General features: G+C 42.9%; 1 protein-coding gene across 1 annotated transcript in view; it reads left to right on the top strand.

Moving 5' to 3' along the window:
- Window positions 1–1,596: 1,596 nt before the first annotated feature.
- Window positions 1,597–27,164, top strand: part of ADCK5 (aarF domain containing kinase 5) — a 186,032-nt gene continuing 160,464 nt past the window's right edge. The window contains exons 1-3 of the mRNA XM_030220653.1: window positions 1,597–2,147; window positions 12,097–12,200; window positions 26,457–26,606. Of these exons, the coding sequence (XP_030076513.1) occupies window positions 2,130–2,147; window positions 12,097–12,200; window positions 26,457–26,606 (272 nt within the window). The 5' untranslated portion in view covers window positions 1,597–2,129. The remainder of the gene's footprint in view (window positions 2,148–12,096; window positions 12,201–26,456; window positions 26,607–27,164) is intronic.

Here is a 27,164-nt window from a genome sequence, read left to right as displayed (position 1 = left end):
CTTGGGTGGGCCAGGTTCCCACCTAGGGTTACCATATGGCTCCAGAAAAAGGAGGACGGATTGAGCCAGCCGGGTTTTACTTCCATTGCTTTCAATGGAAAGCAATTGCGCCAGCCGGGTTTTACTTCCATTGCTTTCAATGGAAAGCAATGGAAGTAAAACCCGGCTGGCTCAATCCGTCCTCCTTTTTCTGGAGCCATATGGTAACCCTATTCCCACCCATTTATGGCTCAGGCCCACCCAACTAAGTAGCACATGTTTAGTGGTAACTGGTGGAATCCCAAGCTCTGCCAGCTGAAGATTTCCCCCTGATGGTAATAAAAATGCTACTCTCCACGGCACCGGCACTTGCGTATGCTCAGTTTTCAGTGCAATACTGCTGCCAAGGTGGAAAGAAGCGTTTTCCCACCAGCTGAAAATTTTTTTTGGAGGGGGGGGAGAACACTTGGTGTCCACCCAATTTTTGCCTAGGCCCACCCAAAATCTGTTGTCTGGCTATGCTGCTGCTTGAGGGTGGGGTTACAATGGTAACAAAAATATCAAGTGCATTTTTATAATATACATCTGCAATCCACAAAACAAAAGGAACAAGTTCCTACATGCCAACTCTTTCTTTTGATCTAGGTACAGGAAAAAGAAAAAGATTTAAAATGCTCCCAGGTTGCAACCTAATTCATGTTTAATTTGGGGTATGTAGTAGTAGTAGTAGTAGTATAAATGTAATAAATAAATAAATAGAAACTCTGAATGTTGAGCACCTGACTCTCATAACAGACATGTTTTCGTGGCCCTTTACCAGGAGAAAAAAAATCTCTCAACAACTATAACACGTGCAAAGGTATCCATATAACTAGCCCCTGATTACACTTGTAACTACTCTACGGTACCTATGAAAAGTAATTCTGTTATTATACTTCTTCTGTGTATATCTGTATACTGCACATCAGCATGTTTGAAAATATAAGTGAGTTTAAATACAAATGCTAGCAACAATAAAGAGCGACAGCCTGGATGCAGCAGCTCATTCGGTTGCTTGATTTGTTTTGAGTGAATGGCAATGATATATGATGGCTGTGCAGGGAAGGAGAAAGTGAGACTGATTTAATTGGTTTCAACATTTTGACGTCACTTGGAATCCTCCTTGAGTACAAAGTACAGAGTTTATAATTGCTGTTTCTACTAACTACAATAATTTTTGAAGCTGTTTTATTGTTATTTATTTTCTCTACCTTTTAAGGCACTGCCTATCCAACTAAAACAGCTTTAGACTTGTTACAGATGGACCAACAATGAAGAACGACAACGTGGATGCAGCAGCTCATAGGTTTACTTGCTTTGCTTGAGTGAATGGTAATGACGGCTGCGCGGGGGGAGTGGAAACAGAGATTAACCAAATTGGCTTCCTTGCTTACAGTGGACTAGATAGAATCACTTCCACTCCTGTCTATTAAACCGCCTCGGTTTTTTGCAACATTCAGTTCCAAGCCTCGATCTGGCACCAGTATCGGTATTGGGCATTTCACAGCGTTTTGCAATTGCAAGCTTTAGTTCCAAGCCTTGATCTGGAATCCAGTTTTGTATTCCGAGTCTCCCTCTGGAGCTTCAAGCTTGTCAAGCCTGGCTCTGCAGATTTTTTTTCTTAGTTTTCCCAAGCCTTGCTTTGAGACTGATTTGTGCGTTTCAAGCCTCGCTCCACTGGGTCTTGACTATCCTGTTACGAGCCTCGTTCTGGGGATGCGAGGCGAGAAAATCAGAGGAGGAGACACTAAAGTACAATTAAGAGAGCGGGACAGACGCAGAAAGACAGTGATAGAGTGTAGGGGAGAGAGACAGTGATAGAGTGTGGGGAAGAGATAGAGGCAGCAATGATACTGTGGGGGAGAGATACAAAGAGACAGTAATAGGTTGTGGGAGAGAGACGGAGGCAGCAATGAAAGTGCGGTGCAGAGACATAGAGAGACAGTGATAGAGTGTAGGACAGAGAGAGAGAGTTTGAGGTAGAGTGTGGGGAGAGAGACAGTATAAGACTGAGGGAGAGACAGTGACCGCGACAGAAGGAGGTTTCTGAATCGGACACAGAGTGAGGACAGGTTCGGAGCCAGAATAGAGCTCAGAAGAAAACAGCCTTTATGGAGCTGCTGCGTGCGGTGAGTAGCCACCACAGTGTCATGCTTCCCTCCACCCTTCCTTTCCCACATCTCACTGTGGTCAGAGATAGTGCTGGGCAGACTTATACGGTCTGTGCCCTGAAGAGGACAGGTAGAAATCAAAGTAGGGTATACACAAAAAGTAGCACATATGAGTTTATCTTGTTGGGCAGACTGGATGGACCGTGCAGGTCTTTTTCTGCCGTCATCTACTATGTTACTTGCATTATCCCCCTTCCCTGCCCCTCTCCAGTTTCTCTGTGCATCAGTAACCTATATTCCCCCCCCCCCCCCCCCCCCCCCCCCGCCAGACCCAGTGTGCATTGATAACATGTATTTCCTTATCCCTACTCTGTGAATTAGAAACCTGTATTAATTCCGGAAGAGCTAGATGCTACGTGCTGTTATCTGCTGTTGAGTGACAGCTGAGTACTGTGTGTGCTGCCCTGTTCAGCTGCCTTCATGGGGGACCTTGACCTGGAGCCTCAGCTCCTTCCATGTTTGGCTAGACAGGTCAAGGCATCGACCTTTCTCATAAGTCACAGAGTGTTCAGAAACATACACTGTTATGCTTCTACTGTGAGCTCCTGCCGAACTCACAGCAAAGGATAAACTTTCCTTCACTATATCTAATACAGGTATCAGGGGGTTCCTGCCAGATCTCACAGTGCAGGAGACACTGTCCTCCTATATATCTAATACAGGTATCAGTGTGCTCCTGTTGGATCATGCAGCAAAGGATAAACCCGCCACTATATCTAATACAGGTATCAGGGGATTCCTGCAGAATCTCACATTGCAGGACTTAATGCTCTCCACTATATCTAATACAGGTATCGGGGACAGGGCCGATTCAAGGAACCATGGCGCCCTGAGCCAACTTTTGGTTTGGCGCCCTGCTCAGGCCATCCTGCCCCCCCGGCCTACTTTTAAAGGCAGTTTTCCCCTCCTGAATACCAACAGCATTTCATTTAATGTACAGAGCTAATTTTTGGACAGTTTGATTTGCCTATTGAAGCAGTTTAATAGAGTACGTGCCAGTCAATTGCTGAATTTAATCCTCTTGGTTCTAATGCATTGACTTTAAAAATCCATCTGGACTTGCACTGCTGCAACTTGCCTTTACGATCATCTCCTCTTCTGTCTGCAGCAAGTGTCAGTTGCACAACATTTCAAATAATGTCCAAATTTTCCCTCATTGTCTCTTTAAAATTCTTTCTCCTGATGTTAGACCGATGTTCCTTCATGTTTATTTTAAAAGCTATCCTAGTCATCCCAGCATAAATCTTGTTGCAGGGGCATTGTACTAAGTAAATCACATGATCAAAGTTACAGTTGGTAAAGTGCTTTAACGGGTAAGACTTGCCATCAATCACATTTACAGATGTTTTAATCTGTTGTGTCACTTCATATATTTGACATGTTCCATATTTGTCAACAGCCACTTTTTTTATCAGAAGGTAAACTGGTGGATTTATTTATATTTTCATATTTTGACCTCTTGCAAATGCAGTTGACAGACTTTTCTCCTCAGACAGCCCATCTTCCTCTAATGATCCTTGCAATAGCTTGGCCTAATGCCATGTATGTTAAAATCATAGTGTAGATTCTTCTTGAAGCAAATGGTGACATTTTCAGCACAAAGTCCCAGAGAAAGCTATAGTGGGTGAAATGGTGGCCCCTTTTTGGTGTTTATATTCACCGCAGGTGTTACTACTACTACTGCTTAACATTTCTAGAGTGCTACTAGGGTTATGCAGCGCTGTACAGTTTAACAGAAAGGACAGTCCCTGCTCAAAGGAGCTTACAATCTAAAGGACGAAATGTCAAGTTGGGGCAGTCTAGATTTCTTGAATAGAGGTATAGTGGTTAGGTGCCAAAGGCGACATTGAAGAGGTGGGCTTTGAGCAAGGATTTGAAGATGGGCAGGGAGGGGGCCTGGCAAATGGGCTCAGGGAGTTTATTCCAAGCATGGGGTGAGGCGAGGCAGAAAGGGCGGAGCCTGGAGTTGGCGGTGGTGGAGAAGGGTACTGAAAGGAGGGGTTTGTCTTGAGAGCGGAGGTTACGGGTAGGACCGTAAGGGGAGATGAGGGTAGAAAGGTAGGGAGGGGCTGCAGATCGAGTGCATTTTTAGGTTGGTTAGGAGAAGCTTGAACTGTGTTAAACAAAGAGTCTGTGAGAAAAATATAAAATCCATATTAATTTAAAAATATTAATCACACAAAAGAAAAAAAATTGAGAGTTTTTTTAGACCAATGATAGTAATGTTCCTTCATTGTTGAATGACATGGGCATGACCCTTTCGTGTTGCGGAGATCTCTTCCCCCCCCCCCCCCCCCCCCCCCCGAAAAAATATTTTCAATATATACATTGATGGTTTGGTCCTTTTTGAAAAGGGTATAATTTGCAACGCTATTGCCTTGACTTGATTGTATTGCTTACATTATGTTGCTGTTGGTGCTGAGCTTCATCTTTGGGACTATTGTTAGCAAGTAGTTCCTGCAGAATCTCATACTGCAGGAGACACAGACCTTCACTATATCTAACACAGGTATCATAGTAACATAGTCATATAGTAGATGATGGCAGATAAAGACCTGTATGGTCCATCCAGTCTGCCCAACAAGATAAACTCATTACATAAGTTATGTTGTGATACTTCATATGTATTCTTGATCTTGATTTGGCCTTGCCATTTTCGGGGCATAGATCATAGAAGTTTGCCCAGCACTGTCCTTATTCAAAAACTTCTGAAGTTATCATCACAGCCCATCCAAATCTAGTCAACCACGATCAGGGCACAGATTGTAGAAATCTGCCCAGCATTGGCCTTGTTCTCCAACTTCAGAAGCCAAATCTGTCCAGCCAAGATCAAGGCACAGACCGTAGAAGTCTGGCCAGTAATGGCTTTGCTTCCCAATTACCGGTGTTGTCACCTAGTCTCCGCTAAGCTTCTTTGGATAGATTCCTTCTAAACAGGATTCCTTTGTTTTTATCCCATACAATTTTGAATTCTGTTACCATTTTCATCTCCACCACTTCCTGTGGGAGGGCATTCTAGTTATCTACCACCCTCTTGGTGAAAAAAAATATTTCCTGTCCTCTTGTTCTACCACCTTCCTGTTTCTGGAAAAGGTTTGTTTGCAGATTAGTACCTTTCAAATATTTGAACGTCTGTATCGTATCACCCCTGTTTTTCCTTTCCTCCAAGGTATACATGCTCATATTGTCAAATCTCTCCTTTTACATCTTGCTATACAAACCCCATACCATTTTCGTCACTTTTCTTTGAACTGCTTTAAGTCTTTTTGCATCCTTAGCAAGATACAGCCTCCAAAACTGAACACAGTACTCCAAATGGCCTCCCCATCTCCTTTCTTCTGCTGGTTATACCCCTCTGTATTCAGTCTGTCATCCTTCTGGTAATGGCCACTGCCTTTTCGCAATGTTTCATCACCTTAAGATCCTTAAGACATCATCTCCCCAAGGTTCCTCTCCTGAGGCGATCTTACCAATCTCTCCCCTCCTATCTGGTACATCTCTTTTGGATTTTTGCACCTCAAGTGCATCACTCTGCACTTCTTTGCATTAAATATTAACTGTCAGACCCTTGACAATTCTTCCAATGTTTGGAGATCTCTTTTCATGGTTTCTACTTCCTCCATAGTATCCACTCTATTGGCTATCTTCATGTCATCCTCAAAAAGGCAAACTTTTTCTTCTAATCCTTCGCAAATATATTAAACAGAATCTGCCTCAGCACCGACCCTTGAGGCACTCCTCTGCTCACCTTTCTTTCCTCTGAGTGGATTCCATTTACCACCACCCTCGGCCACCTGTTGGTCAACCAGTTTTCAATCCAGTTCACCACTTTGGGTCCTAAGTTCAGCCCTCTCAGCTTATTCATGAGTCTTCTGTGAGGGACCGTATCAAAGGCTTTGCTGAAATCCATCTAACGCATGTCCTTTATCCAGTTCTTTGGTCATTCAGTCAAAGAAGTCAATAAGATTAGATTGGGAGGATTTTCCTTTGTTAAAGCAATTTTTCCATTTTGGTAAAGCCTTGTTGCCTCGGATCCTATAACCCTTTGAATTCTTGAAAGCTAACTATCCTTTTCTTCAGCAGCCAACTCCATTATTTTTCCTACCATTGACGTGAGGCTTGCTAGCCTGTAGTTTCCTACTTCTTCCCTGTCCCCAGCTTTATGAAGAGGGACCACATCTGCTCATCTCCAATCCCACGGTACCTCTCCTGTCTGTAAAGATCTATTAAATAAATCTTTAAGAGTTCCCTCAGTATCCTGGGATGTATGCCATCCGACCCCATATCTTTGTCTTCAGTGAATGGCACACTATCCACTCCATTCCCAGATATACCCTCAGCAGCCAACCCCAGTCCTTCTCCAGAATTTTCTTCCATAAACACTGAAGAGAAGTAGTTGTTTAGCACGGTTGCTTTATTCTCATCACTCTCCACGAAGCCATTCTCAGCATCTTTCAGCTTTACAATTCCATTCCTAGCTTTACTCTTTTCCCCACTATATCTTATTCTTGTCACCTCTCTTCATATTGTTTATTTTCTCAGAATCTGCCTTTGCTAATCAGGCAGCGGAAGCAGTGGCCCGTCTCATCTCTCTGGGCAAAGTTACATATGCCCTCCAAATACCTAGCTTTCCCAACCTTGAATCTGCTCATGGCAGTTCGGTACAGGCTCAGCCGTAGCTAAGTCTGTAATTAAAGAGGAACCCAGTTTTAATTAAAGAGATATAGTTTATTAGTATTAATTAGCATTGATACATTACCCAATAATGAGGATACCAGCAATTCAGTCAATCATACAGTGGAACAGAATCACACGACACATCAGCTCTCGGTGGTACTCTGTATCTGCGTCTGTCTCTCTCTCTCTGTCTCTCCTTCTGCGTCTTACACTTCTCGGGGTGCTTCCTTTATACTGTCTCAACCCAGTGGATTCCAATGGGATCCAGCTTTGTCAGCAGAACTTGCTATCCCTTATCAGTTGATAAGGAACCGATAAGGGTGACTTCATTAGGTCCCAGGTTCTAACTATATTTTTTTCAGCCACCATATGGGCTTCCTGTTTCTTTTGTTTTTCTTTACTTTCCTTGTGTAAAGATTGGTTGCCATATTTATAGCAGATTTCAGCTTGGACCACTGTGCTTTCACTTCACCTTTGTCTGCCCTTGCCATCAGCTCCTTCTTCAGATATCCCTCCATTTTACCAAAATCAGTACGTCTGAAATCTAGTACTTTGAGTTTTGTGTGGCTGCACTCCGCTTTCGCTCTTATATCAAACGATGTCGTGTGATGATCACTATTGCCTAGATGGGCACCGGAAACACTGCCTCCATTTGCGAGTACTAGATCCAATATCGATCGACTCTTCCTTCGTGGGTTCTGTCATCATTTGTCTGAGCAAGGCATTTTGACAAGCATCCACAATCTCTCTACTTCTTTCCGATTCTGCTGACGGGCTGTTCCATTCTACATCAGGCAAGTTGAAATTTCCCAGCAATAGCACCTCCCCTTTCATTCCAAGGTTATGGATATCTTCTGTCAGATCCTTGTCCAGTTTCTTTGTTTGTGCTGGAGGTCTGTAGGTAACACCCGTATGGATACAGGTTCTATCTTCTCATTCCAGAATGATCTATATAATTCTTCCTTTCTCCAGGTCCCCTGCATTTCAGCCGCTCTGATATTATTTTTCATATACATCACCACTCCTCTACCTTTTTGGCCTTCCCTGTCCTTTCTAAAATGATTATAGCCTGATATGGTCGCATCCCATTCATAATAATAATTGAACCATTTCTCTGTAATAGTAACAATATCCAAGTCTTCGTCAAACATCAGGGCTTGCAAATCTTGAACCTTTTTACTTAGACTACGAGCATTAGTGCTCATTGCTTTCCATGTGTTAAGTGAGTTTAAATGTTACCTACCCCACTGCTGTCCTGTTTTTGCTGGGGGGGGGGGGGGGGGAACTTTCTAGATTCCATTTCTCCCTTTAACCCCTACCTTTTAGTTTAACTGTTTGGAAATATACCATCTGAATTTCTCCCTAAGGATTCTTTTTCCTGTCACAGAGAGATGTAGCCCATTATTACAGTACAGCCTGTGATTTTGCCATGTACTGCACCCATCCTCCTATGTATCTGAAACCTTCTTTACACCAAGTTTCAAGCCATTTATTGAACTCCTCTGTTTTATGTAGTCTTTCGTCGCTCCCTTCCCATATGTAGGGATAACTTCAGAAAAACCTGCACTCCGAACCAAAGGTTTTGAGTCCATCCCCAAGCCTCTGGAACGCTCTCTGTGCTCCTAACTTGCTATTGTTGGCCAGGTCATTTGTCCCCAGGTGGATTACAATATCAGTATTAGAATCCTCACTCTCTTCTTGGATCACATTCAGTATTTGGTTGGTACTCATGGAAGCAAAGGATCCTAGAAGTTATTTCAATAGATTGGAACTCTTTAAACTGTATTCCTAAATTAATGTCTCTTATGGAGTTTGTTTTGGGGATATTGACAGGATTGAGTTACATTGCTTGCCTCTGGATCCTCCTCAGTACTTCTTTTCTGAGCTTCTTAATGCTCCAGTGCAGCTAAGGAATTATATAGGGGCAAATGTTGGGAGGTTGAATGCCTCTTTGACACAGGTTGGAGTATAGGGAGTTCCTGCAGAATCTCACTGTGCAGGACACACTGTCCTCCACCATATCTAATAGACGTATCAGGGAGTCCCTTCAGGATCTCACAGTGTAGGAGCCACTGTTCTCTTATATCATAAGAACATGACATAAGCATTGCCATACTGGGACAGAAGGTCCATTAAGCCCAGTATCCTGTTTCCAATCCAGGTCACAAGTACCTGGCAAGATCCCAGCACAGTAAAACAGATTTTATGCTGTTTATCCTAGAATATGTAGTGGATTTTCCCAGTCCGTCTTAATAATGGCTTATGGACTTCTTTTAGGAAATTAGCCAAACCTTTTTTAAACCTTGTTAGGCTAACTGCTTTTACCACATTCTTTGGCAACAAATTCCAGAGTTTAATTACTCATTGAGTGAAGACATATTTTCTCCATTTGTTTTAAATGTACTATTTAGTAGTTTAATTGTGTGCCCCCTAGTCCTAGAATTTTGGAAATGGTAAGCGATTCATATCTACCCATTCCATTCCACTCAGTATTTTATATATCTCTGTCATATTTCCCCTCAGCCATCTCTTTTCCAAGCTGAAGAGCTCTAGCCGCTTTAGGCTTTCCTCATAGGGAAGTCGTTCCATCACTTTAGCATTTTCGTCGCCATTCTCTGTATCGTTTCTAATTCCACTATATCTTTTTTTGAAATGCAGTGACCAGAATTGCACACAATATTTGAGGTACGGTTGTTCCATGAAGCAATACAAAAGCATTAACATTCTCATTTTTGTTTTCCATTCCTTTACTAATAATACTTAACATTCTATTTTCTTTATTAGCCTCCGCTGCGTACTGAGCAGAGGGTTTCAATGTATTATTAATGATGACTCCTAGATCCTTTTTCTGGGGCAGTGACTCCTAATGTGGAACCTTGCATAATGTAACTATGGTTTGGGTTCCTCTTTCCCACATGAAACACTTTGCACTTGCTCACATTAAATGTCATCTGCCGTTTGGATGCCCAGTCTCCCAGTCTCTTAAGGTCCTCTTGCGATTTAACAACTTTGAATAACTTTGTGTCATCAGCAAATTTAATTACCTCACTAGTTAACCACATCTCTAGATCATTTATAAATATGTTAAAAAGCCTTCTTTCGTGTTTGGACACCTTTTTGGCAAACGCTCACGCCAGCCGGGAAAGGACACCTTATGAACATGTGAACCCCTGTGAGAGACTTAGTGTATATGTTTGCTACCATGTATCTTACTATTAAGGGAGGGAGGGAGGGAGAAAAATGTGAGCAAAATTCTTTACATTTGGTAGAGTTGGTAGATATGTGAGAGTTTAAAGTATTCCCAACGTAAGTTGCACTAGTTGTTGCAGTAAGTTCAAATTTTGTATACCACTTTGTTTCTATCTTATGTTTACTATGCTGTGATTGACTATATGACTCACAATAAACAGAAATCGAAATAAATATGTTAAAAAGCAGCGGTCCCAGCACAGACCACTGGGGAACCCCAATATCTACTCTTCTCCATTGAGAATACTGCTGCAGGTATCAGGTGTTTGCTGCAGGAGACACTGTCCTCTATTGTGTCTAATACAGGTATCAGGGGGTTTCTTAATTTCATAGCACGAGAGACACTGTCCTGTACTGTGTCTAATGCAGATATCAGGGGGTTCCTTCAGGATCTCTCACTGCAGGAGACCCTGTCCTCTTATGTATCTAATGCAGGATCTCATAGCAGAGTTGACATCGACCTGCACAGTATCTAATGCAGGTAACAAGGGGTTCCTGGAGGATCTCCTAGCACGAGAGACACTGTCATTCTCTGTATCTAATTCAAGTACGAGGGAGTTATTGTAGGATCTCTCAATGCAGGAGACACTGTCCTTCACTATATCTAATATGGGGTTCCTGCAGAATCTCACAACACAGGGTAAACCTTTCTCTACTGTATTTAATGCAGGTATCAGGAGATTCCTCCAGGATCTCGCAGCACTGGAGACACTGATCTCCTTTGTATCTAATAAAAGGTCTCGGGGGGGGGGGGGGGGGGGTGCTCTGGCAAGATCTCTTGGTGCAGAAGTCACTGTCCTTTATATCTAATCAAGGGTGTTCCTGCAGGTTTCATAGCACAGGAAACACTGTCCTCTATCTAATGCAGGTATCGAGGGGTTCCTACAGGATCTCATAGCACAGGAGACACTATCCTGTATTGTATCTAATGCAGGTATTACAGGGTCTTTGTAGGATCTCTCAGAAGACACTGTCCTTTGTATCTAATGACGATATCGGGGGGGGGGGGGGTTGGGTCCTGCAGGATCTCATAGCGCAGGAGTCAATGTCCTCTATCTAATGTAGATATCAGTGGGTTCCTGAAGAATCTCATGGTACAGGAGACCCTGACCTCCTCTGTATCTAATGAAGGTATCAGGGGGTTCTTGTAGGATCTCAGTGCAGAAGACAGTGTCCTTCACTATATCTAATGTGAGGTTCCCTCAGGATCTTACAACACAGGGTGCTACTAGTACTACTGATCACTTCTATAGTGCTACTAGATGTATGCAGTTCTGTACACATTATACACAAGTACTTTCACTGTCCCTAGAGGGCTCACAATCTAAGTTTTTGTACCTTGGGCAATGGAGGGTTAAGCGACTTGCCCAAGGTCACAAGTAGTTGCAGTGGGAATCAAACCCAGGTTACCAGGATCAAAGCCTGCTTCACTAACCATTAGGCTGCTCTACTGCACTGATTCAGGTTTCATTGAGGTTCCTGTAGGATCTCGCAACATAGGGTGCAACCTTCCTCTACTGTATCTAATGCAGGTATCAGGGGATTCCTGCAGCATCTCTCAGTGCAGGAGACATTGTCCTTTACATATAATCACAGTATCAGAGGGAGGTTCATGCAGGATCTCATAGCGCAGGACACACTGTCCTGTACCGTATCTAGTTCAGGAATCTGGGGATTCCTGTTGGATATCACAATGCAGGAGATACCGATCTCATTACTGATCTCCTCTGTATCACAAGGTTCCTGCAGGATCTCACGACACAGGGGACACTATCCTTCTCTTTATCCAGGGAAGGTATTGGTGAGGGATGGTCTTGTAGGATCTCACAGCAGAGGGGCCAGTGTCCTTGATTGTACCCGAAGCAGGTTTTAGAGGATTCTTGCAGGATCACATGGTACCAGAGACAGTTTAACCTTTTGTAAGGCATTTAGTTTTTGGGAATTTCTGCAGGCTATATGTAATTACTCCTATATCTTACAGGTTCCTGTGTGCCGGTATCATTACCTCTTGCTATGCAGAACACAGAGACCATGGCAGCTTCCTGTGAATCTGACAAAGAGAAGTCACAGCTTACAGGCCCAAAGGTATTTCCATGCATCCTCTCAGTATAACTCATTTGAGACTACCATATCTGCTATTAACAGAAAGGACCCTTGTACCTCCTCCCCCACCTACTGTTAACTGAGAGGACCCTCTGTACCTCTACTCCCCACCTGATAATAACAGAAAGGATCCCTGCATCCCCCCACCTGCTGTTAACAGAGAGGACCACCATACCTCCACCCCTACCTCTTATTAACAGAAAAGACCCGGCACCTCAACTCCTCCACCTGCTATTAACAGAAAGAACCCCTGTACCTTCTCCCACCTGCTATTAACAGAAAGAACCCCTGTACCTTCTCCTTCTCCCCCCCACATCTGCTATTAACACAAAGGCTCCTGATACCTCCACTCGCCTCCTGTTATTAACAGAAAGGAGTCCGGTACCCCCTCCTTTTACCTACTGTTACCGGAAAGGATCCCCTGTACTTCCTCTGCACCTGCTATTAACAGAGAGGACCCCTGTACCTGATCCCCCCACCTGCTATTAACAGAACCCCCTACATTTCGGCCTCGCTTGCTATGGACAGAGGACCCCTGTACCTCCTCCACCTGCTATGAACATAAAGGACCCACTGTACTTTCTCTCCCCCACCTGCTATGAACATAAAGGACCCACTGTACTTTCTCTCCCCCACCTGCTATGAACATAAAGGACCCACTGTACTTTCTCTCCCCCACCTGCTATGAACATAAAGGACCCACTGTACTTTCTCTCCCCCACCTGCTATGAACATAAAGGACCCACTGTACTTTCTCTCCCCCACCTGCTATGAACAGAAAGGACCCACTGTACTTTCTCTCCCCCACCTGCTATGAACAGAAAGTCCCTCGGTACCTCCAATCTCCTTCCTGCTGTTTAACAGAAAGGAGCCCTGTTCCTTCTCCTCCACCCCATCACTGATGTAGAGGGGTTCAGAAATATGCCCAAATACTTTAGATTGGTGGTAATAGATCTAATGGAGAGCCACTGATGCTAAAGATCTGACCAACTCCCTTTAAGGGAATGACATGATTTATCACAATTGAAGGCCTGAAAAAGTACCAAATTGGTGAACTAATAGCAAAAAATTCAAAATTTTCAGGAACTTGATTCACATATAAAAATGTATAGTCCACAAACATGTTCAAATGGGTCTCATATTTTTCTATCAGGATTCTGTGTATATTGGTAGCCTGCCATTTCTTTGCTGCCAAAGGCTCCAAAGCTAAAAGGGAAAGCCGGGGGGGGGGGGGGGGGGGAACGACGACGACAACGACGACAAAGGACATCCCTATCTGGTGCCCCTCATGTTTAAGAGGTTGTGACATCTTCCCATTAATCATTACTGGGCCTGCGGCCGAGTATACAGGGCTGAAATCCAACTGACAAAAGGCTTTTTCTATATCCAGGCTAGCTATGACTGCATGATTGTCTTTTCCCCCTGTTCTCTTGGAGGGCCATAGCATCCTGGGGAAAACCCACTTGATCTGCATGGATAACTAATGGAAGGTGCTTATTTAGTCTACTCGCCAAGACTGCTGCCATCAGCTTAACATCCTGATTAAGCAGGGACATGGGTTTGTAGGGTCCCGGCTGCTCTGGATCCTTGCCAGGTTTAGGGAGAAGGATTACATGAGCCACATTAGCTTGATCTCACAATAATCCATTACACATGTTCCCTAAATGATGCGTCACCGAATTACTAAGAATTTTATAATACGCAGTGCCTAACCCATCAGGCCCAGCCGCTTTAGTTAGTTTAAGATGTATAATGGCCACCTGAAGTTCCACTAGGGTGATGGGACTACCGTCTTGCACCTGAGACTCACTAAACTGAGGAAGCTGCAGTTCATCAAAGAATGAGGCCGTAGCAGTCTCATCCATAGACTCTTGGCTATAACTTTTTTCATAATATGAGACAAAATTTGCAGGAAATCTGGGAGATGTCCAAATGCCTCATTCCCTGTGCATCTTTAATACTAGTGATCAGTGGCCATTTACAATGGGGTCGCAGCAAATTTGCAAGGAGTCTCCTGGTCTTGACTCCCCAAGCACATAAATTGTACCTCTGAAAATAGATTTTGCTTAGCCCTTTGTTGTAATAGAGTATCAGTCTCCTTGCTGTTTACCAATGGTTTCTGTTTAGAAGATGGGTCCAAGCAGGAGACGTGCACTCGCCACAGATCTTGGTACTCCTTAGTAAGAGAAAGCAAGCTCCCCTCTCTAATTCTCTTTAAGCTGGCTTTCTATGCTATGATATGACCCCTAAGTACTGGTACTCCCAGTACACTACAGGGCCCACATCATCGGGAGAGTTAGGAGCCTCATATTCTTGCCACTTCGCCCTAAGATGAGTGTGAAAAGTAGGGTCCTGATACAGATATGGCAGAAGCTTCCAAACAAAATCCTGGACCTTATCCAAAATATTTAGTGTGGCTATCACTGGTACATGATCAGAAACTGTAGGTACATCAATGGTCAACTTATCCACCTTTGGAAAGCACACGCTGGGTGAACAATAGGTAATCTAATCGTGCATAGACATTGCGAGCATGAGAATAAAACGTAAAATCAGACTCATTAGGATGCAAAATGTACCACACATCCAAAACCCCAAGAAAATCACCACCTTCCCCCTATACTACTACTACTACTACTACTTATCATTTCTATAGCGCTACTAGACGTACGTATGGTTTTAGGGGTTTACAGCTCATCAAGGGATTAGCAGTAATATTGAAATCCCTTATATAATGCATGTATAATCTGGATAATTAGCCAATTGTCCCACCAAATCAGAGAAAAAAACGTGGTTATAGATGATAGGTGCATAAACAGGATCATGGACCCCAGAAACAAGGGAAGCAAACTTGATGCTTTAAGAAGCTTATGGATCAAAGACACGACACAATACCGTGTTTTGGCCTGAGGCCTCCTTCAGAAGTCTTTTGATTATGAGTAGACTACAAATTCTCCAATATTGCGTCTTTTCAAATTTGTAACAAAAAGATGGGTCTTCAGAAAGACCTTTGTGATAATATTGCAAAATGTAGAAAATGTATGTGTCTTCTAATCATGTACCTTGGAAAATGAGAGTGAGGGAGAGATGGATGATAAATAAGAGGGTGAAAAAGCACTAGAATTATGTGGTTTATAATGGGCTAGGAAGCCCAGATCTTTGTTGAGTCCTGTCTGGTGAGTTTCAAAATATTTTATCATTTTGACTTCAAAAGTCTTATGGCTCCTGTATTGTCTTAAATTTTTCTTTTCGTATTCTTACCATAAGATCAGTGATGTGGTGTTCTGGTTTTGTGAAGTGCTGTCCCACAGAGGTGGCATCCAGATTGGCATTGGAATATTTAATATTGTATCTATGTAAATTGAGCCTCAGGAAACCTTACAAAACCAGAATGTTCTCATCTACCATCCATCTCTCCCTGATTCTCATCCACCCAGCTCTCCCTGTTTCTCCCTAACCTACCCCTCCCTTTTCCTGTGAGACTGTCATTGGAATGCTTCAAAAGCTAATCAAAATATGTATTAAGTTGGTCTAATAAAAACGGTATCATCTTATTTTCTGTTCTGTGTTTTCATTTATTTCTGTTTATTATGTTTAAAAGTGTACCAACACTGCTACCACACCACTTTATTAAATAATGGTGAAAGAAAGCCAGGAGTGATCAATGGGAGAGCAGAGTAATGGATGCAAATTATCCCCTTTAACTTCAAAGCAGCCTTTAGATGCAAGCCCTACCACTGGGTTAGATGGACCATTGGTCTGACCTAGTATGGTTACTCTTACATTCAAGGAAAAAAAGACAATTTGAAGTGTCTATATACAAATGCTAGAAGCCTTAAAAATAAGATAGGAGAATTGGAGTATATAGCACTAAGTGAAGAGTTTGATTTAATAGGCATTTCATAGACCTAGTGGAAGGAGGACAATCAATGGGACACTATATTAGCAGGGTACAAATGATAGAGTGGATCAAATTGGAGGGAGGGTTGTGTAGTAGCTGTTTAGAAATGATAAGTAGTATATGTTAAAAAGAGAACTGAGTCAAAGAAAATAAACATTCTACATGAAACATAGCAGTGTGGGATCTTTATGGATAGAAATTCCAGGTATGAAGGGAAGGAGTATATTGGTAGGGCTGTATTACTGTCTGCCAGGACAGAATGAACAGACAGATGAAAATATGTTTACAGAAATTAGGAGAGCTGGCAAATTGGATAATATTATAATAATGGGTGATTCCAATTATCCTAATATTGACTGGATAAATGTTACATCAGGGAGTGCTAGGGAGGTAAAATTTCTAGATGTAATAAATGACTGCTTCTTTGGAGCAACTGGTCCAAGATCCAAAGAGGGGGAACTGTTTTGGATCTAATCCTTAATGGAATGCAGGGTATAGTACGAGAGGAATGATGTTGGATCTGCTGGGAAACTGTGATCATAACATGATCAAATTTAAGCTGATAACTGGAGTGAAGTCACTAAGGAAATCTACTGTAGCAGCTTTTAATTTTTGAAAGGGCTACTATGACAAAATGGTTAAAAAGAAGCTGAAAGGATTGCCACAAAGGTTAGGACTTTAAGGGCCAGATGCACTAAACCTTAACGACCCTCTAACAACCCTTTAACGAAGGAAATTCCTAACCGTTGCATGCATTAAAGGCCTTTTTCCTACGAAGCAGGCAGCTCGAAAACGGAATGCAAACGAGAAACTACCATTGAAATGTGGACAATTCGGAATGCACTAACCATACCGACGATTGCAACGAATCATTTACCATCAGAAATTTTACGTGAGCTCAGACCTGTCATTAAGGTCTGAGCTGTCATCTCCCCGCTGCCCCCTGCACCATAAAAATCCAAGCCGGCATGTTTAAAAAGAAAAGTGAGATACAAACACGTGGCTCTCCGCTGCCCCCTGCATCACTACAAAACTAAACGTACCTCAAAAAAGGATCGGGAGGGGGCAAAGGCGCTCGTCAGAGGCGTCCTGTATGGACGGCTTTCCCCGCCCCCCCCCCCCCCCCAGATCATACAGACATTGCTCCCCGCTTCTCCCTGCAGCTTAAAAATCCTGTCTCTCTCTCCTTCTCCCACAGCTTTGAAAATTAACACTCTGCTATCCCCTGAAGCCAATTTCCCAGTACTGTAAAGCTGCCCCTTCCCCCTCCCTTCTTGTTCCATCACAGTGAAAGAGGTCTTTTGTTACAAAAGGGGGTTTATGAGGGTCGTTCTTTTTAGAGTCATCTTCAACTGCACTCTCCTGCTAGATCAGAGAGCAAGCCTATATGCTCTCTGATCTAGCAGGAGAGCTAGATCCGATCCCCCCCTTGCACGCCCCAGTCTGACGTAAGCAACCTACGTAGGTTTAATACGTTTGTGGCATGCTCAGAGCAGCCAGCATAACGCTTGGCTGCTCTGCGCGTGCTTAAGGGACCAATTACCGACGGGGATTACGAACGTATGATACATTGTACTTTTCAATACCGCACTGAACATTTCTGAGCTGTTTTTTTTTTGTGCATTCTTCGTTGTTTCAAATTCGTTAAGCACTTTTACAATTTAGATTTTTTAACGTTTGGTTGATGCATCTCCCTCTAAATCAGGTGTGGACAGTGTTCAAAAATATCATCATGGAATCCCAGACTAGATGTATTCCACATATTAACAAAGGTGGACAAAAGAGCAGCAAACGACAGCCAGCATGGTTAAAAGGTGGTGTGAAAGAGGCCATTAGAGTAAATACAACATCCTACAAAAAAATGGAAAAGGATCTGAATGAAGAAAATAAGAAGCAACATAAGCACAGTCAAGCCAGATGCAAAGTATTAATAAAGAAGGCTAAGAAAAACTTGTCACAGAAACAAAAACATAGTAAAACTTTTTTCAGGTATATCAGAAGCAGAAAGTTTTTAAGGGAATCTGTGGAACCTTTTAGATTAGGAAGGAACAAAAGGAGCACTCAGGGAGGACAAGGCCATAGCAGAGAGAGTGAATTCTTTGCATCAGTCTTTACGGAAGAAGATGTAAGAGATCTCCTATACCGGAAATGGTTTTCAGGGGTGATGATGTGGTGGAATTGAAAGAAATCTTGGTGAACTTGGAAGATGTACTTAGCCAAGTTGACAACTTAAAGAGTGATAAATCACCTGGACCAGATGGTTTGCACCCAACATGAAGTTGCTGATCTGCTGCTAGTCATTAAAATAATCCATAGTACCTGAAGATTGGAGGGTGACGAATGTGTTGACGATTTTTAAAAAGGGTTTCAGGGGTGGTCCGGGAAATTACAGACCGGTAAGCTTGACTTCAGTGCCGGGCAAAATATTGGAAACTATTATAAAGAATAAAATTACAGCGCACATAGATAGACATGGTTTAATGGGACAGAGTCGGCATGGATTCATCTAAGGGAGGTTTTGCTTCACAAATTTGCTTTATTTTTTTGAAGGTGTAAATAAACATGTCAGTAAAGGTGGGGCCGGTTGATGTAGTGTAGCTAGAAGCTCAGAAAGCTTTTGACAAAAGTACATAATGACCCTTGAGAAAATTAAGGAGTCTTAGTATTGTAGGCAATACCCTTCTATGGATTTAGAATTGGCTATTGCACAGAAAACAGAGGGTAGGTTTAAATGGCCATTTTTCTCAGTGGAAGAGGATGAATAGTGGAGTGCTGCTAGGATCTGTACAGTAACCGGTGCTATTTAACATATTTATAAATTATCTGGAAATTGGAACTATGAGTGAGGTGATTAAATTTGCAAATGACACAAAACTATTCAAAAGTTGTCAAAACGCATGCGGATTGTGAAAAATTGGAGGAAGACCTTAGGAAACTGGAAGACTGGGCATCCAAATGGCAGATTAACTCTAAGGTGGACAAATGCAAAGTGATGCATATTGGGAAGAATAATCTGAACCATAGTTATCTGATGCTAGGGTCCACTTTAGGAGTCAGCACTTGAGAAAAAGACCTAGGTGTCATTGTAGATAATACGCTGAAATCTTCTGGTCAGTGTGTGTCGGCAGCCGAAAAATCAAACAGGATGCTAGAAATTATTAGGAAAGGGATTTAAAAATAAGACCAAGAATATTATAATGCCTCTGTATCGCTCCATGGTGCAACCTCATCTTGAGTATTGTGTTCAGTTCTGCTAGCTGTATCTCAAAAAAGATATAGCAGAATTAGAAAAGGTTCAAAGAAGAGTGACCAAATTATAGAGGGGATGGAACTGCTCCCATATGAGGAAAGGTTAAAGAGGTTAGGACTTTTCAGCTTGGAAAAGAGATGGTTGAGGGGGGATATGATGGGTCTACAAAATCCTTAGTGGTGTGGAACGAGGTGAATCGATTTTTCACTTATTCAAAAAGTACAAAGACCAGGGGACATTCGATGAAATTACATGGAAATAATTTTAAAACAAATAGGACATATTTTTTCACTCAAAGACTAGTTAAGCTCTAGAACTCGTTGCCAGAGGATGTGGTATTGGCGGTTAGCGTATCTAGGTTTTTAAAAAAGTTTGGAGAAATCCCTGGAGGAAAAGTCCATAGTGTGCTATTGAGATGGACATGGGAGAAGCCACTTCTTGCCCCGGGATTGATAGCATGGAATGTTGCTACTAATTGGGTTTCTGCCAGTTACTTGTAACCTGAATTGGCCTCAGCTGGAAGCAGGATACTGGACTATTTATTTACCACCTTTTTTGAAGGAATTCACTCAAGGTGGTATACAGTAAGAATAGATCAAACATGAGCAATAGCAGTAAAAATATTCAAATAACAATAAAAAGTATGGCATAGAGGGGCATAATCGAACGCGAACGCCTATCTCCATGGGCGTCTATGTCCGAAAACGGGTAAGTGAAGAGGCGGGACAGACCGTATTTTCGAAAAAATTGACTTTTTTCAGCTGGGCATTTGTTTTTTTTAGCGATAATGGAAACTAAAAACGCCCAGCTCAAAAACGTCCTAATCCGAGCCATTTGATTGTGGGAGGGGCCATGATTCGTAGTACACTCGTCCCCTGACATGCCAGGACACCAACTGGGCACCCTAGAGGTCAGTGCGGTGGACTTCAGACAACGCTCCCACATGCATAGCTCCCTTACCACGGGTGCTGAGCCCCCAACCCCCCTCCCCCAAAACCCACTACCCACAAATGTACAACACTACCATAGCTCATAGGGGTGAAGGGGGCACCTACATGTGGGTACAGTGGGTTTTGCAGACCTCCCATTTACCAGCACAAGTGTTACAGGTAGTGGGGGATGGGCCGGGGTCCGCCTGGCTGAAGTGCACTGCGGTACCCACTAAAAGTGCTCCATGGACCTGCATACACGCAGGCCTCTAGGACTTGTTGCTGCTATATAACATTGGCACAGCAGTTGACACCTGAAGACTAATCTCTCCGAAAACGTCCTTTATTGGAATAAGCATGCTTACTCACAGTTAACTGGAGATCAGAGGTTGTGCCCCACTGGCAACGAGTCTCCCTGGTACTGAGATGAGCAGTAGGTCAGAGCTGGCAGAATGCTGTACAATGCCCTCTTTCAGCCACATTCAAGGTAAGAACTAAGTTCTGTAACGTGGCTAACACGTGAAAGGGATCTAAAACTGGCTTACAAAAATGGCCACTACCTCATGGACTACCGGAAACAAAACAGGGCACACTCTGACCCAGTAAGTAGGGGGAAAAGCACCATGGGAGTAGAGCATACCAACTACCAACATCGTGAGTATTTGCCACAAGCTAGTGGAATCACGGAGCCCAATACCCTACATCCACCACAATGCATTGCTGATGTGACTCTGCAGTGTGCATAACAGAAAAGGTGTCACACTCACCCGAGAGCCACATCAGAACCAGTGAAAGGCTGTCAGAGGATAGAACACATTCTGCTGTCATGGAGGTGGGTACGGCATTTGAGGCTGGCATAGATGCTGGAAAAAAAGTTTGTAAAGTGGGTTTTTTTTGATGGGAGGGGGTTAGTGACCACTGGGGGAGTCCGGGGAGGTCATCCCCGATTCTCTCCAGTGGTCATCTGATCAGTTGGGGCACTTTTTTGGGACCTGTTCGTGGAAAAAAAAAAGGGTCTAAAAAAAGTGACCCAAAATTGCGGTAAAAACGCCTTTTTTTTTCGATCAGCTAAAGACACCCATCTCTCCTCGGCCGATAACCACGCCCCAGTTCCGCCTTCACCACGCCTCCAACACGCCCCCCATCAACTTTACCCGTTTCCGCAACGAATTGCAGTTGGAAACGCCCAAAATCGGCTTTCGATTATACCAATTTGGGCGCCCACGGGAGAAAGACGCCCATCTCCCGATTTGGGTCGCAATATAGGCGTTTTTCTCTTTCGATTATAAGCTGGATAGTATACTACTTACAATGTCAACACAATACATAATAGAACATTTTAATTGATAGTGAAGGATAAAGCAAGAGAGTTAAGAAGAGTTAGGCAGTAAGATGATTAATTTAAAGAAAGTTGCACATGAAGTCAGGGATGGGTTAATATTATCTAGTGTAGGAGTGGATAAACATGTCCTGCTGCAGTATGTGCAGCCCAAGTCTCTCCTTGTGTGTGTGAGTGAGACTAACAAGTTAGTTACTTCTTCCATTAAAGCTGGTTGAACAGCCAAGCTTTCACCTGCTTCCTGAAGTAGATGGACCATTGGTCTGACCCAATATGGCTGTTCTTATGAAATAAAACAAAATTAAAAGCCTTTTAAAATTTCTACAAACTTCTCAAAGCTCTCACTTCAGTGAGTGGTGAATTCCAAAGCTTCAGCCCAGTAATATAGAAAAAGAATTTCTATATTCGTCCAAATAGATCAGCTTGAAAAATGGAGTGTCCAAAAGATTTCTAGAAGATCTCGGTAATCTAACAGGTTGATGCAAATGTAAACTGAATGCAATAACAGATGAAATCTTATTGCTCATCATTTTAAAATCTAATAATAAAATCTTATACTGAATTCTAAAATGTACTAGCAACCAATGCAAAGAAATCAAAGTGGGGTAATATGTTCAAAATGTCTTAACTCTAGTAGAACACATGCAACAGCATTCTGATCAATTTGCAAAGAATGTAAAATATGTTTTGGCAAACCAATGAATTAGGCATTGGAGTAATCAAAGAACGGCATTACTATACTTTGCACCGCTGTGTGAAAATGTTATTGAGAAAACAGTCTTAAAAGATTTTATCCATCTTATAAGCTTCAGTTTGAAAAAGACACTACTAATCACTTTAGAAACCTGAGATTTCATTCTGAAGGCTGGGTCTAAAATCACTCCCAAGGATTGAATGGTATTACTAAATAAAAATTTTTTACTCCGTCTATTGTAACAGATTTCGGCACATTATTCATAGGAGAGCTTGACATCAAGATCACTTTAGAAATGTTTAAACTGGGACCATTTGCTCTCAATTTGCTTGATAGTCTTTAAATAGAGATGTAAGTTGAACGCTCTCTGTAAGAGAATTCTCAATTTAAAAAAGAATTGCATATCATCAGCATAAATTCTACAAAAAAAAAAGACCCAATCCCTTCAGCAAAACACAGGAGAAGAAATATATTTAAAACAATTGCTGACAAAACATACCTTTGAGGCACTCCCGTCATTAATTCTATTGTTTCGGATCTATTCAATCCTTGAACAACACAAAAACTCTTCTCACTCAAAAAAGGGGAAATCCATCTCCTAACCACACCAGAAATATTCTTGGAATGCAGACGTTGTAAAACTAGCTGTGTATGAAGAGAGGGGTACCACAGGAGCTGTCCTTACTGATGGGTGAAGAGAGGGGTATCGCAGGAGCTATCTCTTACTGCTGGGTGAAGAGGGCGGTACTGCAGTAGCTGTCCTCTACTGGGATGGACGTGTAAAAATCCACCGCTTATTCTAGGATAAGTAGCATAAAATCGGTTTTACTGTTCTGGGATATTGCCAGGTACTTGTGACCTGGATTGGCCACTGTTGGAAACAGGATATTAGGCTTGATGGACCTTCGGTCTGTCCCAGTATGGTAACACTTATGTTCTTATGTTATCCAGTGTTACCGTGGAGCTAATGTATTCTGTCGCCATCTTGGAAGATCTCGTGCAAGGAGGGTCTCAGACCACCCGATTAACCATTTGCTGAGTAGCTAGCAACCCAAGATCCAAAAATAGAGCTCCAACAAGAGAGAAATTCTGCACGTTTAAAGCAGATTTAGAGAGAGCAGCCTGGAGCCACTCTCTGAGACATTTTGCTAGGTCGGCTGCAACAAGTGACCCCCCCCCACCTGCTGTTAATAGAAAGGACCCTGTAGCTCCTCCCTCTTCTATTATTAAGAGAAGGGACCCCTGTACCTCCTTCCTCACCTGTTACTAATGTTTGGGAACCTCATACCTTTCTCCCCATCAGCAATTAGGCAGGAACTTAATTTTCCCTTCTTCCTTAGTTATTAAAAGATTGAACTGTTTTTTACTACTCAATAATATGATTTTAATTTAGAGGATCAGTGGCACCGCTCTCCTCACCTTCTGATAAGTGATGGATCTTTTTACACTCCTTTCTTTAACTGTCAGAAAGAGCTGGAAGCTATTTGATCTCTCTATTTCCCGATAGTATGGGACAGCTCATGCACTCCTTTCATCACCCATCCATTGGCATCCTTCTCTTCATCCACCAGTAAGAGACGGCTCTTTCAACACCCCCTCTTCACCCTACAGTAAGGGTCTGTGGCACCTCTTTCTCTTTGCCCACTTGTAAGGGAGCGCGCCTGTAGCATTCCCCTTTTAAACCACCTGTATGGGACAGGTCCTGTGGCACCCCTGTCTTCACACACCTGTAAGGGACAGCTCCTGCGGCACCCCTGTCTTCACACACCTGTAAGGGACAGCTCCTGCGGCACCCCTGTCTTTACCCACCTGTAAGGGACAGCTCCTGCGGCACCCCTGTCTTTACCCACTAGCAAGGGACAGCTCCTGTGGCACCCCTCTCTTCACCCACCAGTAGGGGACAACTCCTATGGTACCCAATCTTCACCCATCAGTAAGAGACAGCTCCTGCGGTATCCCTGTCTTCACCCACCAGTAAGGGACAGCTCCTGCGATACCCCTCTCTTGTATATCATAAAGTTCATGAAAAGGTGCAAACCGTACATATTTCTAGTTTTTATTTTAATATAAGCTATTTTGCTTTTCTTGAGCTGGGAGCAGACTTAAGAGTTGGAAGAGAATTTTTTATAAATGTGCTTTTTCTGAAAAGTACCTTTCTAAGGCTGTGGTCTGACATTTGACCTATGCTAACTTGTGATAAGTTGCTGGTCAGCAACTAAGAGCCAGAGGCTCCTATGACTAAGGACATGAGCAGTATCCAGATAACCAATCAGAAGGAGAAGTACGTGGGTGTGTGGGTAAAACTAAGCTAAGCAAGAGGGTGGAGGGGGCTAGTATGATGACTGTGCTTACCAAGGACATAGGTCAACCCATATCAAATGCAAACGTATGATTATAGGCATGACAGGCACTAACTGCCAATATAATAAGGGAATAAATGATAGAATTTGATGGAACATGATTCATCATAACAGGAAACAGAATATTCTGGAAAGATGCATATTCATTAGGTAGGAAGGGTAATTATAATTAAGATAATGAAGAAAGGAAGAAAAAGTATTTAAGAGGAAACAGAACTGAGGATGGCGAGCCTCCAATGTGCCTACACTAGCAGGTGGACATATTGACAGCTACCAGGGAAAGCTTTGTTTTTATTTGCTACATATTATACTGTACTGGGAGTTTATTTGTTACTATTTCAATAATTACTGATTGACTTCTTTGACAATGTGAATAAACATTTATTATGTCTAATACTTATTTAGTAGCCAGAGTTTTTCTTGCCTGGAATTCTGCCTGGGAAGTAAAGATTTACTCCTCCAGAAGGTTATTTCTGTCTCAGAGGCAAGACAGAAAGTGAACAGTCTTCACCCACCAGTAAGGGACAGCTCCTGCAGTACCCCTCTCTTCTCCCACCAGTAAGAGAGAGGTCCATCAGAAGCCCTTACTTCACCCACCAATAAGGGACAGTTCCTGCAGCACTCCTCTCTTCCCCCACTAGTAATGGAAAGCTCCTGTTGCACCCCTTTCTTCCCCCACCATTAAGGGACAGCTAGTAGTAGTAGTAGTAGTAGTAGATGCTGCCCTCTTCACCCTCCCATAAGGGAGAGCTCCTGCATTACCTTTTTCTTCAAAATCTATTAAGCTCCTGCGGCAACTCTCTCTCCACCCACCAGGAAGTGACAGCTCCTGTGGCAACTCTGTTTTCATCCACCAGTAAGGGACGACTCCTGCACCACCCCTCTCTTTACCCACCAGTAAGGGACAGGTTCTGCACCATCCCTCTCTTCACCCACCAGCAAGGGACAGCTCCTGCAGCACCACTTTCTTTACCCATCAGTAAGGGTTACGTTCTGCGCCACCCCTCTCTTCTCCCGCCTGTAAGGGACAGCTCTTTACCCGTTGGTAAGGGGCAGGTCCGTAGCACTCCTCTCCTTATCCTTCAGTAAGTGATGGGATCACTATAGATGCCTTTTGTTATTAAATTGTGGGACATTGCACATTGTAGGGGGTCTCGCTTTCCTTCTGTGAGCCAGTCCTAAATATCCACACAGGCCTATTCCTCTACTTGGGGTTGCAAAGTTCCCAGTCTTACGCCATTCTGTAGATCACTGACGCCTTCCTGTCCACTGCCATCTTCCCAGACTTGAAAAGGCTCCTCTTTAGTGACACTATCATTAGAATGCAGAGAGGAAGTGGCTTAGTGCTTAGAGCAATGGACTGAGAACCTGGAAAGCCAGAGTTCAGATCATGCCTCTGCCATTGATGTACTTTGTGAATTTTAATAAGTCATTTATCTTCTATTGTCTCAGGCACCCACTTAGATTGTAAACTCTGTGGGGAAGGGTTATTTTGTACCTCTATGCCCAGTAGTGTTAGATATTATTATTATTATTATTGTTGTTGTTATTATTATTAGAATCACATGCTGATGATAGTGTCACTGGAGAGGGTAGTTGTTTTGTGTGGAGTGCCCAAAGGAGCCGTTGCCACAGTCTCTTATTCTTCTAAGGGTCATAGACTGGTTCACCTATTTGTGCATGTCTTGGTTCAGTGTTGATGGTGTGATGTGACTAGCTGAGTCCTTCCTCCAGTTCCATGACTGTGTTTTTCCATGTCTTGCAGCTCTCTATGGAATCGGCGGATAGTGAAGATGCTGGCTGTGGGCGTTGTATCCACTGTACCTTTGGTGGCTGCCATTTATTATTCCCTGGCAGGTGCACAAGAGAGGAGAATGATGAGAATTCACATTGAAGGTGCTGGGAGATTCTGCCGGTGGGTATCTGGATCATTTGCATATCTCTAGAACATTAGTCTTCACTAACATTTTTAAGTGAGGGCCACTTTGGCTCCAAAGTGACCAAATAAGAGACAACAGATATCTTCGTATGCAGTGTCATGTCATTAGCAAGATGCAGGTTAGCAGTGTCATCATATTCCCAACAGTCCCTCTATTAACCCCTTTGCTGTATGCCACCAGTCTGTGTCCACAATGACTGATTAAAGAAAAAAGTTCAAAGGGCCCTATTAGCACACTGATTGCAGTGTGAATCACCAAGGAAGCACAAACACATAATAAGGTGGGGTTGAGTTCCCCTTAGTCCAGAAGAGGTGCTGTGAGAAGATTTCTAGAGAGGGAGAGATCTTCATTTGCTGGGAAATTGTTTTTAAACTTGGGGAAAGGTAGACTTAGAATTAAAGAGATAAAATCAGGGACTTTATTTTAAGTTACTCTGCTCACTTAGCAAAGAAGTTTAAGGAATAGTGTTTCTTAGCATATAAAGTATCTGTTACAGTTCCATAGGCTAGCATTTAAGGGGGCTATTTTACAGT

This window comes from Microcaecilia unicolor, chromosome 1 (assembly GCF_901765095.1).
Source record: "Microcaecilia unicolor chromosome 1, aMicUni1.1, whole genome shotgun sequence".
Lineage (NCBI taxonomy): Eukaryota > Metazoa > Chordata > Amphibia > Gymnophiona > Siphonopidae > Microcaecilia > Microcaecilia unicolor.
Note: the sequence above shows the minus strand (reverse complement) of the source record. Positions and strands in the feature narration are given on the sequence as shown.